Below are 23,112 nucleotides of genomic sequence, written 5' to 3'. Positions count from 1 at the left end.
ACACGAATCAGTGAATGCCATTTGAGCTGTCTGTCCCTAAACAATACCCTCTTATTTTTGTATGGTGTAAGTGTCTCACTGTCGTTCTCGGTGAAAACTTTTCATGTCGAGTGAAGAAATATGTGCGAAGTTCTTCGTTCGACCGATGTCGTCACCACTTTGTTGAGTTAACTGTTAAACCATAATGTTTAAACAATGAACATTCCCTGCTGTGTGCATATGCGTTCCTTCACTGATCTCGACCCCGTCTTTAACTTATATTGCATTGATCGCCTGCTTTCGTGTTGTCATGATGAATAAAATGCAGTGCTGCCAAGCATCTGCGTTTTATTCTACACCAGGGGTCTCAAACTCACCTCAGCTGGAGGGCCACAGTCAAGAAATTTAGTCTCTTGCAAGAGCCGGGGCACTAAAGTAGGTTGAAGCGGAGAAGAAGGTTAGAGGAGAAGGTGGGAAGTGGGTATGGTTGAACAATATGTCAGCTAATATTGCCATTTCGGAGAGGGCCTTTCGCATATCTGATATATGGGTCATTTTTGAAGGGGATTTGACGTCAGGTTTCGAGAAACATATCGACAGTGATCGTTATAATGAATGAAATCTGGACGCCGATTCTGAAATATAGAGCTTTTGTTCAATGGTTATGTTTTAACACATGGTGCCTCGCGAAAAGATGCTTGAAACCATGGAGCCACGTCTGCGTAGCTCATGCACATACTTATTAAAGAAAATTCTTTCAAAAATATGAAACGAAGACATGTGCGGGCCGGGCCAATAGCGGCAGGGCAGCGGGCGCGTGTTTGGGAACCTTATTCTAACAACGTGAAAGAGTAACAGCAGGGGTATCAGGGAGATTTGTTGGTGTACGCATTTTCACTTTTAAGGAGTTCTTGTGTTCGAAAAAACGCAACGACAGGGGAAGGCACGGTATGACAATCGTCATGGGTATATGTCTGATTTGCCGTTCGATATTGTAATTTATCTTTGTTATTGATCTGAAGTACAAAAAGAACCACGAGACAGGAACACTTCAACAGCTTCGCGCTCTCTGGAAGGAGCGGTTGCGCGCGCCTTGAGAGAGATTGTATACGTTTCTTACACACTGCTTTAGGTAGATTAGAAACCGCCCTTAGATGGAGCTGATTATATCCTGGCTCTTCTGCGTCGGCGCAGTTAGGACATATCTCGCGTATACGTGTGTGTGTGTGTGTGTGTGTGTGTGTGTGTGTGTGTGTGTGTGTGTGTGTGTGTGGTGTGTGTGTGTGTGGTGTGTGTGTGTGTGTGTGTGTGTGTGTGTGCGTGCGTGCGTGCGTGCGTGCGCGTGTGTTAAGTTCGTGTACCCAACTCTGTGATCATCTTCTCATCCATCCCTTCATAATCTAACTATACCGGCTTATAAGTTTGTTTCACCACAAACTTACGTGTATTGCTAAGAAGTGCCAAAATTGTTGGACGAAAGAAGGGGAATGGACCGAGCGGCCTGCTTTGGTTAGAGGCAGCCGAGTGAAGCCTATTAAGCGGAGAAAATCGTAGGAGAGGTTATTTATGGTTTTTAATATTAGTGTAGTAACTGTGGTATTAGGGTGAATGAAAACGGACAACAAGAAAGTCCGCCGGAGGGATGCGAGCCCACAAGCTATGCATTACGTGTGTTGCAAATCCTATTTGAAAGATACGACGGACATTGAGCCTAACATATGGGCATTTACGGTTGCCGCTGAAAGGTATATTGTCACATGATTAAGCAGAATTTTTAATATTTACACCATATGTACACCTGACGTAGTAATATGTACACCTGACGATAGCGTTGTGCTGTGGGTAGTGTGTTGGGTGTCCCTACCGTTCGCTGTGCGTATTTTTCAGTTTTCCACCGAAGCAGCACTGCTAAATGCGTATCGCCAAACTAAATGCACTAGTTTTTATCCAAGCACCTCTTTTTAACGCTCATGTAGGACATATATGTTCAGCTTTCTAGAGGTGAATACGTGAGAGCTCGTTGTTATCTCACAGCGGAATGGTATTTATTTCTAAGAAATTATAGGCAAATTACACTCGCCGATCCCAACCGGGAATGGCAGAAGTGGATGCGGCTCGTCAAGAGCGACGAACTCGAAGATCAATTAAGGGCTGTCCAGAAGGCTCGCGACGAAGACACCCGTCTCGGACTGGTGGTGCCGACGTGGACGCGGCCCGCCTCGGCCTAAAAAACCGAGCTTCAGGACTGTTTTCAATAAAGATTTTTCAATCAATCAATCCACAGGTTTTCCTAGTAAGGTAGCAAGCTAAGCTAAGCTAGACCACCCCTCCCTCCATATTGATATACAGCCAAGACGAGGGTAAAGTTGTGAGCACGGACCACATCTCCTTCCTTGTGCTCCTCTTATTACTGCCCAAATCACCTATGGCTCGTTCTCTCCTCCTTGACTAATACATCTTCATAGAGCGCAACTCGCAATTCCAACCAGCGTTACGAGCGTGTAAGAAAGACGAATGCAAGGCGCGCAGCGCAGACGAAAGCCTTCCATTCGAACATACACGCCAGGCTCGCAAATGTGCAAGCCAAGCATCGCGTAGCCGTGCGAGATGCATCTGTCTCAGTGTTCAGCGCCCGAGCGCCACGCGCTTCGCCCTCCTCCTTTCCTGGCCCATGCGCGCACTGCGTATATACGTATTCCGGGAGCTCCCCCTCGAGCACGGCCAAGCATCTCCCTCGCTCATTTGCAAAACTGTTGCGGGTGGCGATTGTATATCTGTTCACGCGGGACAGGGAAGCAACGAAGGCGAGCGGCAAGTGATGGAGGTTGGCGCCGGAGGGGCTCGGCGTCAGTAGTCCCACATTAGGCTATGTGTGGCTCCTCCTACGTGGTCCGGTCCGGGGACGTCCCGTTGCCGGTTCCGGGACGAATCGCGACCAAGCGGCGGGCGTGGGGAGGGGGGAGACCCAGCACCCCCTACATCTCTCACCTCCGCGGAAACGGGTCCCCTGCTACCCCTCCTCCTCCCCCCCCCCCCCCCCACGTCACAGGCGGAAGAGGGGACAAGTACGCTACTGCCGAACAGAGACGGGAAGGGTGCTTTGGCGTGCACCCCCCCCCCCCTCCCCTGCTTCCAGCGTCCCCACTGTCTCCGTTCTTTCGTGAACCGCACCGGCGAAGCATGCGGTTCATTGAATGAATCCGCGCCAGGCGGCGTAGAACGGCCGTGGTCTTTTGCCGGGCAAGAGGAGGTGCGTGCCCGCCGTTTGTGTCCGTTCCGTTCGCGTGGTTCTGGTGGTGGTGTTTGGTTGTGGTGGTGGTCACTCGAGCAGCTCGGCCCGAGAGGTACACTTTGGCTGCGGGGGAGGACCTCCGCGACTCTGCATACGGCGCCTCTCTCACAAAGCCGACGCTGGAGCTGGCCCTGGAGCTGAACGCGGCGATGGCCGGGACGCTGAACATTCGGCCGCTCTACTCCGCCTACCCTTTTCAAGGTGAACGGCCTACCCGTTGCTGACGAGCGCGGCTGCGTAAAGGAAGAGGCGTAATAGTGTTATGAATTAGGCCAACTTTACCGTCGCTCTATAGCCGTCCTTCCGTCACCTGCCAGTTTAATGCATGCTGTCTTTAGACAAACTTAATGCCTGCAAACAAGGAGCTCATGACGTCACTGGTGAGCAGGGGCATAGACCGAATAAGAAAACCCTTTTGCTATTGTCGGGTAACTTCACGACGGGTGTGTTCGAGTTAGCCGGTACTTCATACTTGACCACCTCTAAGCGCGAAAGGTTTGGACGAAAAGACACGGACAGCGCGTCCATGTCTTTTTCGTACTTTCGTCCAAAAGGCTTTTGCGCTTAACGGTGGTCAAGGAACTTCCACTCGTAGCCGCAATAATCAGTGGCTTCTTGTACACGAGGAAAGTAAAGACATGGACCAATAGAATCATGAGGGCGTTTTTCACAACCAGCAGGCTCGCACTAAAAAGCAGCAGGTCCTCTATGACGTCATCACGGGAGGTCCTCCATGAGGTCCTCATGAGCTCTATGAAGTCATGGCCTAAAGAGAAACTACGTTATAAGCCACAACAGCTGATTGAACGGGAATACTTATAGTTTGCATTCGAGAAACTGACAAGTGATGGAGACGGTACAGGGGAGCGGTATATATATATATATAATATATATATATATATATATATATATATATATATATATATATATATATATATATATATATATATATAATATATATATATATATAATATATATATATATATATATATATATATATATATATGTAGCAGGGGCGGCTGCGACACCGTCACTTCATGTCGACTATGTCGTTTGTTCTCTCGGTTTACTATACCTATAGCACTGTAGTGAAAGTGCCGCTATAGTGAGTGACAATTTGCATTGTGCGTGTCTTCAGCAACGACTTCTTTAGCTCTTAGTTTTCGACGAGGAGCTTGTATACATCGAGGCAAATTGCAGTAGTTATTAACGGCAACGTATATTTCTATACTCTTCCAGTGTTACCAGATTTTAGTATTTTTGATCGGAGAAGGCCGCTGTCCTTGATCACATGCACGGCTATTTGATACAGTAATAGGGTTAGCAGCCACATGGAATGTACGAATAAAAAAATAGTAAAGGTTCTTGTCCATTTCAGCATCTATATATATAGAGCACATCACAAGACAAGGACGGGGTGAAAGCGGATGAAGACAAGCGTCCGCTTTCACTCCGCCCTTGTCTGGTGTTGTATGCTGAAATGGAACACCAACATGTCCAAACTTATGCTAGTTCTTGTCGAATGTTGTAATTTGATAATACAAACGAATGAATAGGTATACCTATATCCGAGACCGACGTGCTGCGTCACTTCAAATTTCCGCTGATTAGGAGATTACTATAAATGTGCGTAAATAACTGTCATAAAGATTTCGGTATGCATAAATCTACCTAAAATGAGTCAGTGATATAAATTTTCTTTGTCCTTTTCTAGCATTCTGCTATCTTTGCGCAATGTATACTCCGGCGTCCCTCCACTGCTATGCTTCGCTTGATCTTCAGCAGGAATCTTGAATTATGGGAAGAAAGACTTGTTATACTGTTATACATAGCAGCCTGTTATAGAAGAGTCATACACAGCAGCTTTACTTGTTGTATACTGTCGTTTCGGCACGCAACATTGACACGAGCAGTGTTCGAACAACGAATATCACAGAAACATTAATACGACTTGAACTCGCCATCATTTGCAAAAGCTTCCAATTTCCAGGGCATGTCTACTGCGAATGACGACTCGCTTGACAAATCCTAAACGTATTTTGACGTTGTGGGGAGTGACAGACGTCGCGGGTAACGTGCTTGGGGGACCATGTGGCGGCTATCCTGAACGTTTAAAGTGAAAGAATTAACACATGGATGACCACGATACCAAGGCCATTGTTTGTCGATTAGGGAAGGCGCAAAAACAAAAGGGCATGGTGGAGATGCCGCCATGGCGTATACCCGCACTGGCTTGCCGTGACTGCACTGATTTTGACCTCTGTTCCGCTGTAATCTTTTATTTCTTTTTCTATCGATTAAGAAAGGTCATGTATAGCATCATAAAGAAGTCAGGAAGATAATAAACCTACAGAAGCTTTAAAAAAATATACCTTTATTAAGTCCACATGGGTTCTATAGTACGAGAAATTACACTGACATTCATGGCATCACACCTATATCAATCAATCAATCAATCAATCAATCAATCAATCAATCAATCAATCAATCAATCAATCAATCAATCAATCAATCAATCAATCAATCAATCAATCAATCAATTTCATTACCTGTTTTCAAACTGACAGAGGTAGGCATGCAAACTGGACAAGAGAGGGAAAACATATACGCCAATTCCATGCCTTTCTCCTTGTGTGCATGTCTTTGCATTCTGTACGAGCCAACTGATTCAGCTTTCTGTCGTTCAGGAAGTGCTTTCTAATTCTGGCCAATTTGCGGAGAGCATGGTTGGCCCTGTATCGTTCTTGACGTGTTCTCAAATTCTGTGCCGTTTGCGACGATATATTTTCAATGCTTCGCCGGCTACGCCAGAGTTGAAACGAAAGTGGTATACCCGCTTAGCTGTCTTATCCGGTCGTCTATACGGCGAGTATAAGAACATATAGCCCCGCTAATCAATTAATTTCTGCCAAATGAATGAAAACGAAAGTTTCTGAGGAGCCGTTTATCAGTTTAATAACCGAGTATAAAACCGAAAAGCCGAAAAACCGAGTTTAAAAACCCGACCCTCACCCGGTAATGGAGTTTTCGTGATGCAACAGTATAGCGCCAGAACACCCAGCCTAAGCAGGAAGGTCGGGCCCGACAGTGGATTTTTGGGGGACAGGGGGGGTCACCCATATTTACAATTGCCCAGAGGGAATTATGGCGGCACCCATGGAGCCTTCGTTAGAAAGGTATACATAGAATTGAGACACTTGGGAGCATCTGTATATGTTCTGAGAACGTCTCATTTCTTTCAGTATCCTTGGCGGCCGATTTCGGCGATACTGAGGCGGCGAATAAGAGCACCGTCGCGCCCTCTAGTCAGCGACGGGTGCCTGGGCGCCTCTTTGGCTGTGTCGAAAAGACCGTGGAAAGCTCGGTTCGGAGGGAAATTTAACCGCGGAAACCGCAAATCCCTTCGATAATCGCAAACAGCTCCTGTGGTGGCGTGGCGAACTTGTTACGAGGAAGTGCCGCTCCCCCTTCTGCGGCCGTACGCCACTTAGAACGCGGGCGGAACTGGAAAAATTGAACACTGCTGCGGCTGTGCATGGCGTGTGAACCGAAGACGGGAAAAGGGCGCGTATATACTTGCTCCTTGCTCATGCGAGCTCGGCCACGGGCACTTCCGGTACTGGCTTCCTTTGCTTGATTGCGAGAGTAATCCAGAGTCTTTACCATATAGAACAATTCAGGATTTTGGAAAATAGATGGGTGCGCAAAATACACATGCATGACATTTCGTTTAGAGTGAGGGTACCTTCCGGCGTCTGTTGCCCTCTGATACTGAGAACCAGTGCGTGTTTTGGAATTGGTTCTTGGCTATCCATGCCTTTGAAGCTGTAAAGTGACCTCAGGGGAAATAGACCGCGGAATTTCTCCGATCGTGTGTGTGTCAAATGCCGATCCGTCACGTCCGACAGATGATTTCCGCTGTCCACGTTTGACACGTTGTATACCGCGCGAACGCATAGAACCAGCGGCGTGATCATCTCTCAGTATCTTCGTGAATGACACCAGTGTTCGGCAAGAGAGAAACGTTAACGTATGGAGTTGCTTTTTTTTTTATTTCGAAGTTTTTGGAGCGAGAATGTGTATATATATATATATATATATATATATATATATATATATATATATATATATATATATATATATAGTATATATATATATATATATATATATATATGTGTGTGTGTGTGTGTGTGTGTGTGTGTGTGTGTGTGTGTGTGTGTGTGTGTGTGTGTGTGTGTGTGTGTGTGTGTGTGTGTAGAGCATGCTTTGGTCTTCACGCACGAGGGCTCTTGAGCGACAGGTGTACGTCACCGACAACATGTGCACAGCTCACTGCACATATAGACGCATGCAATATTGAACCATCGCACGCCTTGCCTATGCATGGTTGCAGTTAATGCATGTAGGGGTTTCTATCGCTTTATATTCTATATGCCGCTCCACTGTTCATAATAATGCACGTGGGGTGCTGCTCTATCCACTGACGATGCGCGTAAAGCGTGTGATGGAATCGTTGCATTACAACGGCTCTACACTGAGTGTCCATCCAAACGCTGGGTCCCAAGTGCGCTTTCATGTTTCACAGCGAATCGTTTCGCAGTCGTTTCTTGAGTGGCGGTGAAGTCTGGCGTGCGGTGACGTGCCCAGAAACATGCAGAACAGACGGAGTGCCCAACTTTGCTCTGAAGCGCAATCGTCAGCCAGTCGCGTAGCCAGGGGTGGCACACCAGGCCCGTGCACTCCCCCCCCCCCCCCCCCCGAATCTGTTTTCGCGATGGCATAGAGAGCACAAAATGACACTCGAGCACATCTGTCTGCCCGACCCCCACTTCAGATCAAGAAGGTGCCCCCCCCCCCCCGAGAAAAAATTTCTGCCTACGCCCCTGTCGTCAGCGGTTATAAAATAAATGTTCTGTCGCGGGTGTCTTATACTAACAGACAACAGGCTTTTCTGCAATTCCTTAATTCCGTAATTCGGAATTTTGGTTACTAATATCATGTGCCACCAGCTCCAATTTAGAGGTCAGCGATATAGAGTGTACGGCTTCCGCTGGGAATTTTGCACGCAGAGTATTAAAATCCTTAGTACTTAAAAAAGAAAAAAGGCGTGACTGACTGTGATTCAATACCTGTCAGAACAGATAGAAACGTACGGCGAAGAAGCCTTCTTCCCGGGAGTCAGAAAAATGGCACACACGTTTTTCTGCGGTGCGGAAAGGAAATCTTGAATTTCCTATGCTGCCTCTTCATATATGCACCCATTGCTGGTACATACAGAGAAAAATCAGAAGTTTTTACAGCGAAGCTATTTACCTTAGCCCTGGCGGTCCCGGGAATGGGGAGAGGGGGTAGGGGGTAGGGGTGTATAATCTGCAGATCGTTGTGTCTTGCGAGAACTCTGCTGCTCGACTGTTTAACTTAATCCATAACAAGTTTGAAGCAGGCTTTTGCCTTCATGTGTTACAGAGTGTGCAACATGCTGCAGAATTTAGTGGAATACAAAAAATTTTGGAATTTTGTATTTGCAGTAGTCTCCCACAAAGAGTTTTACGACGGGCTAGAAAGACCGCTCCTCCAGCTTTCGCCGTGACTTGTGCTGCGTGTTCTGTCCAGGCCTGGCGTTTTTTATTGATATTGTTCAGTTTTCTTGACGCTTTAAGTGTGTAACACTCTAGGGGTCCGGCTTGTCGTCCATCCGTAGATCCCACGCGGCGTGATCGCGCTCAAAATCAAGTGGTCAACACAGGCCTAAAACAAGGCTAACAATGCTCAAAAATGGGTTAAAATAAACGAACGAAGTCTAAAATAATATAATTAACAGAAATGACCAAGAAGTAATCGCAATAATTAATTTAAATTCGCTAAAAATGCTTCGGAAATGTGCGACCGACACCCGCGCCGCTCAGAGAGGGCGCCACCGCCTTGCCAAGTGCGCGATGGCTTCTCCCACCGGCGCTTCTCCGGCGCCTTCGTCGCTACATCTGGAGGGGAAAGAACCTGACGAAACTCACTGCAGACGACTCGTATCTCAACCGCCGTAGCAAGGAGGAAGTCGATAAAGCGCAGCAAAAAGTAGCGCGCATGTCGCACACCGAGCTTGCGAATCTCCCTAACAAGATTCTACTCGTGCCGGGGAAACCCTACATGCTTTACGGTTAGGTAAATGGAGCAGTGGAAACCAGGGGCGTAGGCAGAATTTTTTTTCAGGTGTGTGGGGTGGGGGGGGGGGGGGTCAGCTCCTTGATTTGAAGTGGGGGTCGGGCAGGCACGTGTGGTCGAGTGTCATCTTGTGCTCTCTATGCCAAGGCAAAAAAAAAAGAAAAAAATCAGGGGGGAGGGCACAGGCCCGGTGTGCCACCGCCTGGCGACGCCACTGGAGGGAACTCTATGAACGGGAACCGCTGGGTGCCCGTGCTACGCACTTCCTCAGGTTTCACATTAGTGGAGCTGCATTTAGCGCAGGAATAAAAACTACACTGATCGCTAATTTTTTTTCTTAAAACTAACGTGGTTGCCCTCTGGGGTATTTAGGAACATGTCCCAGTCAGTACATCAACGTGTTACTGCATTGAGGTCACCTTGAATCACATGATGAGTGGTCTTCAGCGCAAATGACGAAACAATGACGAAAGCGCTGGTGTTCGTGTTCCTTCTTCTTTTTTGTGTTTCGTCATTTGCGCTGAAAACCACTCATCATGTTTAACGCAATCCAACTCGCCCAAATGTCGGTTCTTCTGCACCTTGAATCTACTGCATCTGGTGTTGAAGCAACTTGTCGACAGATGACGCCTGCAGTGGTCTGCGAACAGCTTTATGTGAAATTGTATACTATCTACTATGCCGATTATGTAAACCTTAACTTGGAGCGAAACCATTTGTACCCTGCGGTACGTCTTCTATCACGCTTACATGACTTTTTTTTCTGCATTCAAAACGACATGTTGTCCCTCATTGTTTAAATAATTCCAATTTCCGGTTTGTAGTCTATAGCATATCTTTAAGAAAGCGAGTTTCATGCCTCACAGATTGAGGTACTATGTAAATGATTTGCGAGTATCCAGAAACAAATCAAGCATGAACAATGTTGCTACTGTCATGTGCAGTTAGTACGTCACATTGAAGTTCAGATGGTTGCATTATGCATGATTGGCCCCGCCGAAATCCATCCCGAGAGATAGTGAAAAGAAAAAGATTAAAGATATTTAAACAATACTCTGTAGATAACGTTGTCTAATAATTTGCAATAGTTAATCAACCCTTTGCGACAAGATGTCCTCGTTTGGAGACGCGACTTCCTTTTGCCATTTTTTTGCACTATTGGCAAGGAAGAGACCGCAAACACTGAGCAAAATAGCAAATTAAGCATTCTTGCTGCCTAAAGTTCCGTTATATCACTTCTCGTTGAAATATTTTTGCTACACATCATCGCTTTGGTGAAAGCAGTACCGTATTTAACGAGACGTTGGATGTGGAGCATGTAATAATAATAATAATTGATCGGGTTTAACGTCCCAAAACCCCGATATGGTTATGAGAGACGCCGTGGAGGGCTCCGGAAATTTTGACCACCTGGGGTTCATTAACTTGCACCTAAATCTAAGTGCACGGGCCTCGAGCATTTTCGCCTCCATCGAAAGTGCGGCCGTCGCGCGGTGGAGGCTGCGGTATCCCAAGGGATCCCCGCCGACCTCCTCTGAAATAGCGCAACCAGTCTTCGTACTGGTCCCCTCTATATATTTTTTTTTGTTGTTGTTCTGGGAGAAATAAAGATACCACCACCACCACCAGGATTCGATTCTGCAACCTGCCGGTCAGCAGCCGTGCACCATATATACACTAGACCACCGCTGTGGGTGAGTTCTTTAACGTGCGCATATAGGCACACGGGCCTGCACCGTTTCGCTCTGATACAGAATATTTTAGGGGCGAAGCTCCTTAAGGCGGCACCCGTTCGTCCCTCGTCGTGCTCGTAGTAGTGAGTAACAAGTCTTACCCTTTGACCTCCAAGGTGGTGCCGGTGGGAGATTTCTCCTGTGCGTTGTTGAACAATAAAAAATTCGCAGCGTGCGCGTTAACTAAAAGCCGAATTCTTCTGTCTCTGTAGAAGTGTAAGTGTTAGCTAAAAGCCGACTTCTTCTGTCTCTCATTCCCATTAGCAGCCATTGTTTACCTCCAAGGTAGTGCCTGGTGAGATTTCTCCTGTGCGTGATTAAACAATAAAAATTTTGTTCAAAACGCCGTTGATTGATGAAATAAACCAACGAAAGACGCCAGATGTTTTGTAAAAACAAAACGAAAGAACGCCAGATGTTTCTAAAGCAAAACGAAAAAGACGCCAGCTGCTTAACGAAAGACGCAAGGTGTTTTCTAAAGCAATGGTTTTCTAAACAATGAAAATTCACAGCGTACATGTAAAATTAAAGTGAGCTGCAAGTCGTCATAACTCATCGAACCTTTAGTATAAACGCGCCCGATCTCACGTCGGTGATGATGTACTGGGCAGAATTCACGGAAGATTCACGGTTTACCGATGAACCTCCGCAGCTTCGCCCACTCATCATCATTCACTCCGTGGATATGCTGTGATTTTTTGGCACGCAGAACACCCAAGTACAATTTTACAGAAGAGCTGTTAAGGTCGAGGTTGGCCGCGCGTCGTAGATAATAATAATATCTGGGGTTTAACGTCCCAAAACCACGTGTCGTAGATAGAAAATTATCATCACGAATTGGCACGCGTCATCTTCGTCCTCTTCTTCGTCGCCTTCCTCTTCTTCCTCTTCTGCTTCGCACCAGAAGACGTGCGCTGTTTTGTATGGCGAGGGATGCAACAAGTTGATGGGTGAGACAACGAGTACTGAGAGAGAGAGAGAGAGAGAGAGAAATAGTAAGAAAGAGAATTTCTTGGCAAAAAAAAAAAATTTTTGCCGAGGCGAGACTCGAACTCGCGTATACCCACGATCCGGAGGCGAGCCGTCCTAACCCCTCGGCTATCCAGGCACGCTGGCAGAGCATGAGCATATAGCCGTGTATAGGAAAGTGAGGGTGAGGAGGACAGGTGTGACGGTTAGGAGGAGGGAGAGGAGGATGGGAGAACGGGTTCAGAGAGAGAGACACAGAGAACGAGAGAGGGAGGGAAAGAAATTGAAACGTAGAAATAGATAGAAAGAAGGAGAAGAAACAGAGAAAAGGATAGAAGGAGAGAGACCGACTACAGAGAGAGAGAGAGAGAGATTAGAAAGGAAAGAAACAGAGAAAAAGGTAGAAGGTGAGAGTCCGAGTACACGGAGAGAGAGAGAGAGAGATAAAAGAGATAAAGAAAGGGACGAAAGAGAAAAAGAAGACTGAAAGACAGAGAAAGAAATAAACAGAGAGAGACAGAGTTAGAAAGAAAGAAATAAACAGATAAAAAAGATAGTAAGTTAGAGAACGACTGCAGAGAGATAGAGAAAGCAATAACAAATGGAAGAAACAGATGAAAAGATCGAAGATGAGAAACCGACTACACAGAGATTGATAGAGAAAGAAAGACTTAGAAAAAAAGAGAAAGAAAAAGAAAGAGAAGAAAGAGAGAAAAAGACAGAAAGAGGAAGCAGCATACACAAAAATATAGAAAAAAAAAAGAGAGAGAAAGCATAGCCAAGTATAGTACAGTACAGCAAGTGCCGCGATGTCCCGAGCGAGCCCCCCCCCCCCTCCCCCCTCTTTGCCGTGAAAGATAATCCGACAAGATTTGGAGAAACGGGGGGGGGGGGGGGGCGCTTTCTCGGTCGCGGATCAAAATTCAATGTAGTGGCTGAACAGCCTCTAAGAATCAAGAACGCACAACCGTGATTCTAATGAAATCCTTTATTGAATACGCATTCATTAAATGTTTTTATGCGCCTTGGACAGGCGAATGAAAACAGCGAAAATGTCTGGAGGTAAGTGGAAGGGGGTGGGGGATCGCTTGCGCGGTCATTGGCGGATATTTCAAATCTCCGGAAAAAGGTAAGGGGGCGCTTGCTCGGAATTTCACGGTGCGTAAATGGGCACGCGCTCTCTTCGTTGTCTTCTTCATCTTCGCCCTCTTCTGCTTCGCTTCCGTGCGCCGATTTGTCCACCACCAGCTCTGCTGTTACCCAGCCTTGCACGACATTGTGCAAGCTGCGCTGATTTTTAATGCCGCAATTCATCCCGATTTAAACGTACAGCTAACGTAGTGTACACATTCGCGAAAGCATAGGAAGCGACACGGCCGCAGTGATCTGCGTAGAGAACGCCGTCGGAAAAGGAAACAAGCTTTTCCGCCTGTCGCGCACCGCAGCGGGAGCTCCGGCAAAAAGAATGGATGGCTGTCTCGGACGCAGCGACGGCGCGACGGAGGTTCATTGTATGAGCGGACTCAACGGTGCGCGAAGCTGACCGACACTCGCTTCCATGCAGTCGACAGCGGCTGGTGCGAGAATCGACGCCCGGTTGACCCCTTGAGACGCGTGGAGCTCCCGGAGGGACGCGTGCCCGCGGTGCGCGCATGCACACCCCTCGCGGCACCTGCATGCAAACGGCTGCAGCTGCTGCTGCATGCATATATATGTACGGCCACTTTCCTCTCGAGCGCGTGGCGCCATATTTCACGGTGAGCCACTGCCGCCGCCGAACGATGAACCCCGCGCACTCGCCGGAGAGATGCTCCGAAGAGCAAAAGGAGTTGGGAGAAGAGAAGAGCGCCTGGAAGGATACGGAATGATGATGGGGAAAGTATTATAAGTCAAACTAACATATATCAAACCATACTGCAGAAGATCACCAAGTTTGGCTATAGTTAGTTGAGTTTGTAATGGTTTTAACTGCGCTATAAAAAGGACAACATAGGACGAGAAGACAACACTACGTGCTCTCTTCGCGTCTCATGTTGTCCATGTTTAATAATAATAATTGTTGGGTTTTAACGTCCCAAAACCACAATATGATTATGAGGGACGCCATTGTGGAGGGCTCTGGAAATTTCGAACACCTAGGATCGAAGAACACGGGCCTCATGACAAGCATTTTCGCCTCCATCGAAAATGCGGCTGCCGCGGCCGGGATTCGATCCCGCTACCTTTGGGTCAGCAGTCGAGCACCATAACCACTAGACCACTTATAGCGCAGTTAAAACCATTACAAAATATATCGCACCCTCATATGACGAATTGTTGTGTAGATCGAATATTTGTGCAATTCTCTTGAATATATTTTGATACATAAAATATTCATCGAATTACCGATATATAGACCTCTTTTGTGAACCCCTTCAGATTTGATATATCCGGGTTCGACTGAGGCAGTTCGACTGAGGTAGTCCCGAGGCAGTTTTTGACCGTACCAAAAGTATGCCCTGGCGAGCGCTTTCATATAGCGCGGGTTTAGGTTTTTTGTGATGATAGTTGCTTGAGGTGAGGCAAGATGCTCACTTCTGCAACCCATAAGGGAACACGTCGCAGCGTCGTGATGGGGGGAGGGGAAATGAAGAGAGAGAGTATAGAGGTCACCTTCTCAGATGATTGTGAACTACAGAGCGCAAATTACGTGCGGCACAGAGATGAACACACACAATACAGCTTAACGGCTGTGCTGTAAGAACTTTCATACATATATATACATATATACCTTGCACAGCCAGCACGCGAAAAAGCGCATTGCCCGTCACAACCCCAAAGCAGACATGTCGCCCGAATGCAGATTAGAACATTAAATCTAAGAATTCTTTTTCTCTGTATCACCTAAGCCGCCGAGTACAGGCCTCTCCGCCTATTGTAAAAAAGGCTCACTGAGACACACGAACTTTTGACTCGGCCAATCTCACTCCAAAATTCTACTCGGCCGCGGGCTCCTCTGTACTCACGCGGTCGAACATTCTATAGAATTCTTGAACATCCGTCCTTGAAAGCGTCCGCGCCGCATTTAGATTCACTTACCCTGCATGCAAACATGGTCTCCGAGATTCAGCAACCATGGTCTGCGAGGTCATGCGACATCTCGTTCGGAGGCCATACTTTTAAACAATTATGTACGAAAGCCGGGATGTACGGGGAAGAAGACAGACTGCACGGAGTCCCCAGGACTCTTATACGTTGATCCCGCCATCTGACACAAGTAGCTCTGAGCGACTGAAGAGGCGAACCAGGAAGTTAGCGCCGCCGCCGGAAGAAGCGCGTTGTACAGCGGTGACGAGATTCGAAAATGGCAATTTAAAAGCACCCACAGCACTGTGGTGGTCGTCATAAATAAAATGTAGCGACGTCGTAAGAGTTGCGTCGTGATAAATGCGCCACCCCGAGGAGCTCAATGGCAGCTTGAAACGAACAAACAAAGCGAACGTAAAGCACGCCTCGTAACACCTTGCCATGCATGCAGACTGCGTTGCACGAAAACACCGCCGTATAGTGCAGAAGAGAAATATCGACGACGTCCCACCGGGCAACCTGAGAGAGAATTTCGAAACCATCGAAAGGGGGCAAACGTGCCAGTCGGAGCCCGTCTCTGTTTTTTTCCTGTCCTCCGCTCATTGTCACAGGTTTTTGTCTGTCCCCCGGTTATTGTCACTAGCTTACTCTGCGCGTCTGCGAATCAATATATATCTATACGGTAACGAACAGGGCAGCGAACAGCCTTGCACTGTCACTGTTTTTTGTCTGTCCTCCGGTTATTATCACCATCTTAGTATGCGCATATGCGAATCCACATATACTATATGGAAGCGAGCGAGGCAGTGAACAGCCATGCTACCACACCGTGGAAGCATCGCCTCAGATTGATGATCTCGAGAAAGCGAACGCTGCCGTTTGATAAATACCGCCGCGATGTCAGCGCGCGAGGCGCCCGCACGCAAGCGACCCAGAGACCGGTTCAGCGACCGTGCGCTCTCGTCACAAACAGTGTTCGCACCTGCTCCTTGAGGGCGCTCGCTGCGCACTTGCACCCGGGCTATACAGTCCGCTGTTGTTTTGAATTATTGGCCCAGCGACCTTGCTGAACTAACGGCATGATATCTAACATATAGGCGCAAACACTTAGCAGGCAGTATCTCGATTAGCATCAGCTGAGTGCAGACTTTAGGCCCTCAACAACTTCGTATGCAAACATTAGCGCTCATTATATTTATTTTGTGTTCTGTGAAGCGCGAGGATGGTAGAAGCGGGACTAGCTCATACTGTTTCGAACAATAAACGTTTATTCCTCCTCCTCCTCCTCTGTGGAGCGCGCGCAGTGCTATCAGCAAAGTACTACGCATACAGTCTTTCGCATATCCTGAAACCTTCGGAGAGAGAGACAGGGAGAGAGAGAAAGCAGTAGAAAGGAAAGGAGGCTAACAGCAGGTTGTAGATGCATGATTTGCTATAGCCTACATATTAGGTAGGGGGAAAAGAAAGCAGGAAGGAAAGGGAGAAAAAAATGATACGCTCACACGCATCAGCCTTCATTGTGCAACCACAGCTGGTGGCAGAGAGATTATTTAGGTCTACACTATAGTTTACGTGAAGCCCTCTATTATATATGGTATAAGCCAGCACTTATCAGGAAAGTACAGCGATGTTCATGTCATTATATAGAAGCGTAACACCTTACTCTATGTTCCAGGCAATAAGTACGCATGTTGCAGTCTTCAGCGGTTTAACTTTATACCCCGAAATGTGCGACAGTAATTTACCCCTTAGACAAGGACTAATATCACTTTTTTTTTCTCTTATGTATAGCTGCCGCCGCAGCTCTTATCCACACTTTGCTGCATGGTTGCAGCATTGGTAGTTACATGTTTTACAGCCTTAACATGACTGTTTGGTAGCATGGTCATTGTGTACACAAGCTTCATTCGATCCATATACAAGCAAATAACTCACCTTCACGCATTTTCCCATCTGTCTGTGGCGCTCATTGAAAAGCTTCACGCTCTTCCATTAAAAATATAGCTGGCGCTTACACGAACCTGTTGGACATGCGTGTGTGTTTTTGCTGAAAGTACTCCTAATTACCGACGCTATATTAAGTGATTATATCTGCACCGATAGCAACATGAAGAAGGCGTAAGCTAAGCGACACAAGTTTAGTACCGCTGTGGAGACCACTAATAATTTTCTTGTGCGCTCGCATTGGTGCAGGTCAGGGCCGCGTGAATCAGCTGGGCGGTGTGTTCATCAACGGCCGGCCGCTGCCCAACCACATTCGGCTCAAGATCGTCGAAATGGCCGCTGCCGGCGTTAGACCCTGCGTAATCTCCCGGCAACTCAGGGTATCGCACGGGTGTGTCTCCAAAATTCTCAACCGCTACCAGGTGAGTCTGTGCAGACCGCTTAATTCGCCATAACCCTCAAGTGCCACCATGTATGTCATTAAAATACTCGTTTTATCCATGATGACTATACTGTGTATAGATACAAGTTTCATTTAAAGGTCTTTAAAAAACCTCTGAAAATACAAAGAAACGAGCGCGTTATTCTCTCCTGCGTTTCCCGTCTTTTCGGCACAATCCATTCGGACATAAAAGAGCTTCTCAGTTGACGAGAAATCCTGTCTGGTTCGGGAATCGAACCCGGAAGCCAAGGCCTTTTCGGGGTGGTCGCTCTGCCATATGAGCTAATCACAGGGCTATAGCAGATCGCAGCACGTAGGCGAACTATATCGACAACTTCAAGAACAGCGCATATGGTAATTATTTCTGCTTTCATGAACTTTACATACACCTTGTCTGTTTACGGAGACCTCACTTGCCATAAGGAAAACCATGTAGTCAAAATTATGCCAGTCCGCCACTATACGGCATGCCTCATAATTGGGTCAGTGTTAGATGTTTCATTAAACGCGAAAACACGTGTGATGCAAAAAATCATCACGTGATGACGTCACCATATGACGTTTCATCACGACTTCACATAACGTGACCTCACATAATGACGTGGTCGCTTGGTGAAAGATGGGCCGATCACGGAGGCAGTGCAAAATCACGTTAGGTGCAGAAAGCTTTCGGAGGGGGCGAGGGAGGATCAATGCATCGACTGAGAAGAAAATGAAGAAGATGGCTTTCGCCTTCGAGTCGTCATAGCCGAATGCACCCTGTGAGTTTTTACGGCGCGGGTTAAACGGCAGTGGATATCTTGTTTTTGTTCGGTCTACATCTGGAATAACATGAAGTTTGTCACTATACACTATATAGGCTGGATATATAGTGGAAACACGTGCGCAGGAAACGGGCAGCATCCGTCCCGGGGTGATAGGTGGCAGCAAACCGCGCGTGGCGACGCCTGACGTCGAGCAGAGGATCGAGCAGTACAAGAAGGAAAACCCAGGCATCTTCTCTTGGGAGATCCGCGACAGGCTCATCAAGGTACGTGTGAGTACTACAGCACGTTGTTATATGTATACAAGCGTACTTTCAAATGAACGCGGAAAACTACGGAAGACACTCGTATTAGAAAGGGCACAAGGCGAGCGCTGCCCTGCATGAACGCGAAAATTTAGGGCTAAATAATGCACGTACTTTCGTTTCCGGCGTCTAGTTCGTGTCATGTCGGCGTAGTTTTGACTCGAGCACTTACATCGGAGCCAACATTGCCTTTAGCTTCCAGGGGCCGAATACACAAAACTTCTCTTTCGCAAGCGCGTTTTCCCGATGGTCAGCCGGCTTCACTAATGATATGCCCCGCGTCATGATTGGATAAAATATTCTCTTACGAAAATTTTTAGAATAAGACGTTTTTGTGAATACGAGCCCAGATTTCCAGCGAAAAGACACGGTTGTCGCGGGAAATTGCTCATTGGCAGTTGTTATACTAAAAAAAAAAAAATGATTGATAACGTTTCAATACGTGACAACCTACACCGTTTTTCGCGTTGATTCAAGGGTGTCCGTTCAAATTCGCCCAGCTTTCTATCTTGCCTGTATACTTTCACGTTGTTGTCGAGCTTCAGTCATGCTTGTGTCTCGAGACTTGATTTCAAGTTACTGTATATATATAGCCACAGCAAACGGTTTACTGTACATGTACTCTTCCTGCTACGACAATACAGTGCTTATCGTGAACATGGAATCATATCTATATGGTATTGAGGAACATCGGGTGAGGAATTAGTAACTTAACGAGCGCAGAAATGACAAGCATGTATTGTAGCAACGTCTAACTAATTTTATTTAACGCGCAAATAAGTCAACGTAAAAGGTACTGCGTAGTTTTTAGGTACTATACAATAGTTGACACTAATGTGAAAAAACAAAGGCCGACGAGGCCGAATACGGAAAGTAAGAGAAAGGTAACGCCTTGTACTTTTTGAGCAGGTTACAGAAAAAAAAAGTTACCGATTACGTTTTCAATTACTTTCTTAAAAAATGTAATTAAATGCATTTGCGAATTACTGACTCAGGAGGGAGGAATTGCGGAAATACTGAGAAGTGATCAACTACTTGCACAAAACCTTCTTCCTAACTTGTCTGTACATTTTTACAAATAGAGTAAATAAAATGTGCTGGGTTAACTTTTTTGCAATCTTCATAACTTAACACCTTATATTTGTATTCAGTGACATTAGCTTTTCATAATCTCTTCGGTAATCTTCGCTCCTTTCTTTTTGAACAACATCAACAGCAACACTGTGAACTAGCTTGATGTATACATCCTGCAAGTGTAAGGGCAGTGTTTTTTTTTTTTAATACACTAGTTAGTAATTACATCTATGTGTGCTACAATGAATTCAGCTCTTATTCGCGAAGACATACAGCTAGAAATACGTGCATGAATACGCGACAAGTGCGTATACAGACATGTTTCCATACCGCGATACCTTTACGCGAGCTTGTGTTCGCGTGTAACAGTTTAGCTCGGTCGCTACCGCAGGACGGCGTGTGCGACAAGACTTCCGTGCCGAGCGTGAGCTCCATCAGCCGTGTGCTGCGGGGAAGCCGATACACGGGAAGCCCCGACGACTCACTGCAACGCGGGGGCAGCGACGGCGAATGCGCCAAGAAGGCTGACCACAGCATCGACGGCATCCTCGGAGGTCAGTGCACCGTCCGTGTCATATGAGCGTGTTTCTTTGGAATGATAATGAACGAAAAAGCGAATTACTACCGAGAGTGCATGCATAGACCGCTTCTTACAAGGCGCACGTGCTCGTTGAATGCAGTATAGCAATTGAGTAGGCTAATTGTTTCACAGAACGTGATTTCTTCTTGCACTTCGTACTACAAGACGGGGACGAGACAGGAACAACAAGACGGGTGGTGCGCAAACTTATAATAATGAACGCTCACCAACTAGCCCAATTCATCACTCTGTTAAACTTCACAGAAGCCACAAGAGTGGCAAGACTTCTTTGTGTTCCCTTAACATGAGATCTTCTTTTCGTTTTTTTTTCTGTAACTACTGGCTCACCGCTGAGTGGCACACCGCTGAGAGCTGAGTGGTCTTTACAGACCATTCAGCTCGTTTATTTTACTTGCATTAGTTATCTTCATTTTCCGTCACTGCTTTCTAGGCAGGCGTAGTGCTAAATTATGGTGGCAGTTGCCAGCCTATATATCCCCCTCTGTTATTTGACACTTTGTTCATTGCATGTGCTCCGAACAACCAACCAAGTGAAATCTGTCGTTATTGCCCGTCGTAACGGTGATATTTGAATATAATAAAGCTCTTCATCAATATTTCCAAGCGAAACATCGAATCGGGAATGAACTCCGGATGCTGATGCAAGGTGTTTCTTTTTAAATCGTGGCAACAAAATTGGGGGACGCTTAAGCTTCGCCTTTAAGAGTTGAACGCGATAGCAATATCCTGCCCCTAGTGCGCACTTCGAACACTACGAGTGTTTAACAGAATGCGCGCAATAAGGTGTGTGCCTTATGTAATGGGTAGCCTGCTTTAAACCAAGAGCAATTATGCGCGAGGACCTTTTTCGAAGCTGCGATGCACCCACTACGTAGTCTTAAGGGAATACGCGCAGTAATGTGTGTGCCTTTTGTAATGGGTGGCTGTCTTTAAACCATCAAGTCGTTATGATATTGACGTGGTGTGACGCCCAATGGCAATGTACGCTTGTACCACGCAATATTACTGCCATATTACATGTCGTACTGTGACACCTGTATACAGGACGCGTATTTTTGGGAAGCATGAAAGTTACTTTCAGTGCAGCTCCAAGCATAGGCGTGGCTGTGTGGTAGAACATCTGCTTGCCACGCAGACGGCCTGGGTTCGATTCTCACTCGGACCCAACATTTTTATTATTTTATTTGCAGCTTTTTAGATTTTCCGGTCACGGACAAGATGATGATTTTTCGCTCACAACCAACGGTGCCGACGCCGACGGCGGAATTTCTGCGATACGAGCTCTTTAACGCTATCGCGTTAATATTTATATACGCAGCTACGCGCTTCCTAGAAATTTAAGTGCACCTTCATATGGTAATAATGGTACACTGTGTTCAGGTGGTACGTTGCACCGTCGCGTATAACATGTGGAATGATCGATTGTACGTGCGTAAATACAGGTGCATACTCGTGCAACATGTGCGTGCCACTGTTATAATAACAGCCCCATTGTCATTATCATTCAATTTCTTGAAGACTTTAAATGATAGTTTGACCTGTACAGTTGTAGAAGAGCAGATCAACGGCAATGCATCGGCCGATACGTGTGGATTAAAAAAAATCAAACATGGACACAAAGGAGCCGAAACATATATCAAGACTGTTCAGAGCCCGCGTATTGATGACATTTTCTTTTAATTAAGTCGTGCGAGTGTTACTTCTAAAGGTCTCTTTCATCAGGATTCATACTTAATCCATATCGAATAGTCAACTGCATATCTTACGGCGGCTGCTTCAACTAATCGTTGCAGTCACCTCTCTTCTTCATAAGCCGCATAACAGGCGCCCATCTTGAAATATACGTTTCCGATCGCGTTATAACGAGAGATGAACCATGCTCAAAGGCCGTGCAGGAAACGTCTAACAGCACTCGTCCCTTTATTTATAAACGGGCGTGTAGAAGGAAGCGTTGAACGTTTCTAATCACGCGGATAACGACCTATAAAAAAAAAGGTGGATGGGGAGGCGGGATAGTGCCGTCTCATCCTCTTCTTACTCGTCTCCTACATAGAACCCCACGTATAATCGCGAAACCAAGACCATGACAAGTAACCAACGCCGATGCGCTCCCCGCACTCCCCACGGGACGACGACACACGACAGGATTCGCCCAAATCAACCGGAAAGAAAGAGTCCTTCTTCGACGGTCTCGAATTCGCGCAACCGAACGACTCTGAAATAAGGTCGCGAACAGCGGAAACTCCGCAGCGAAGAAATCCAGTTGGGCATGCCACGCGGGTACGGCGCCTCATGCCGTGTCCGAATCACGCTTGAAGCGTCTCCAAACGGATTTGCAGGTCTCGCCGCATCTCCTCAGATTCTGCGCTTGCAATGGTATAGGGTGAGAAGGAAAGGAATCAGTCTCTGTATGCAGATAAGCGAGCATAATGTTCGAAACCTGTACGGTACTGAAAGCCTCGAAGGGAGCGAGCTTGGAAGTAGCAAGCTTAACTAAAAAAAAATATAGTGAAATGACGATCAAGCAACACCTATACAGAGAGAAACATGCATGTCGCACGGCAACAAAACGCTGGGAAAACTGGGTGCTTAACGCGAGGAGACAATACGTTGGAAACGATGGGAGAGCAGAGAAAAGGGGATCGTCTCTGCCACGGTTCTGTTCGGCTTGGATTTGGATACGGGAGCACATATATGGAGCTCGCATAGAAAGATGCTTCGCGGAGAGATGGGCCGTAAATAGAAAATTGGACGCGCCTAAATGGCGCGCCAGAAAGAAAAAAA

General features: G+C 46.6%; 1 protein-coding gene across 1 annotated transcript in view; it reads left to right on the top strand.

Moving 5' to 3' along the window:
• Positions 1-3,294: 3,294 nt before the first annotated feature.
• The window catches only part of LOC119391123 (protein gooseberry), a 42,774-nt gene continuing 22,956 nt past the window's right edge, over positions 3,295-23,112 (top strand). Inside the window, exons 1-4 of the mRNA XM_049415159.1 lie at positions 3,295-3,472; positions 17,392-17,564; positions 18,474-18,614; positions 20,119-20,281. Coding sequence (XP_049271116.1) covers positions 3,421-3,472; positions 17,392-17,564; positions 18,474-18,614; positions 20,119-20,281 — 529 coding nt within the window. The 5' untranslated portion in view covers positions 3,295-3,420. The remainder of the gene's footprint in view (positions 3,473-17,391; positions 17,565-18,473; positions 18,615-20,118; positions 20,282-23,112) is intronic.

The sequence above is a fragment of the Rhipicephalus sanguineus genome, chromosome 4 (genome assembly GCF_013339695.2).
Source record: "Rhipicephalus sanguineus isolate Rsan-2018 chromosome 4, BIME_Rsan_1.4, whole genome shotgun sequence".
Lineage (NCBI taxonomy): Eukaryota > Metazoa > Arthropoda > Arachnida > Ixodida > Ixodidae > Rhipicephalus > Rhipicephalus sanguineus.
This window is presented reverse-complemented; position numbering and strand designations above follow the sequence as displayed.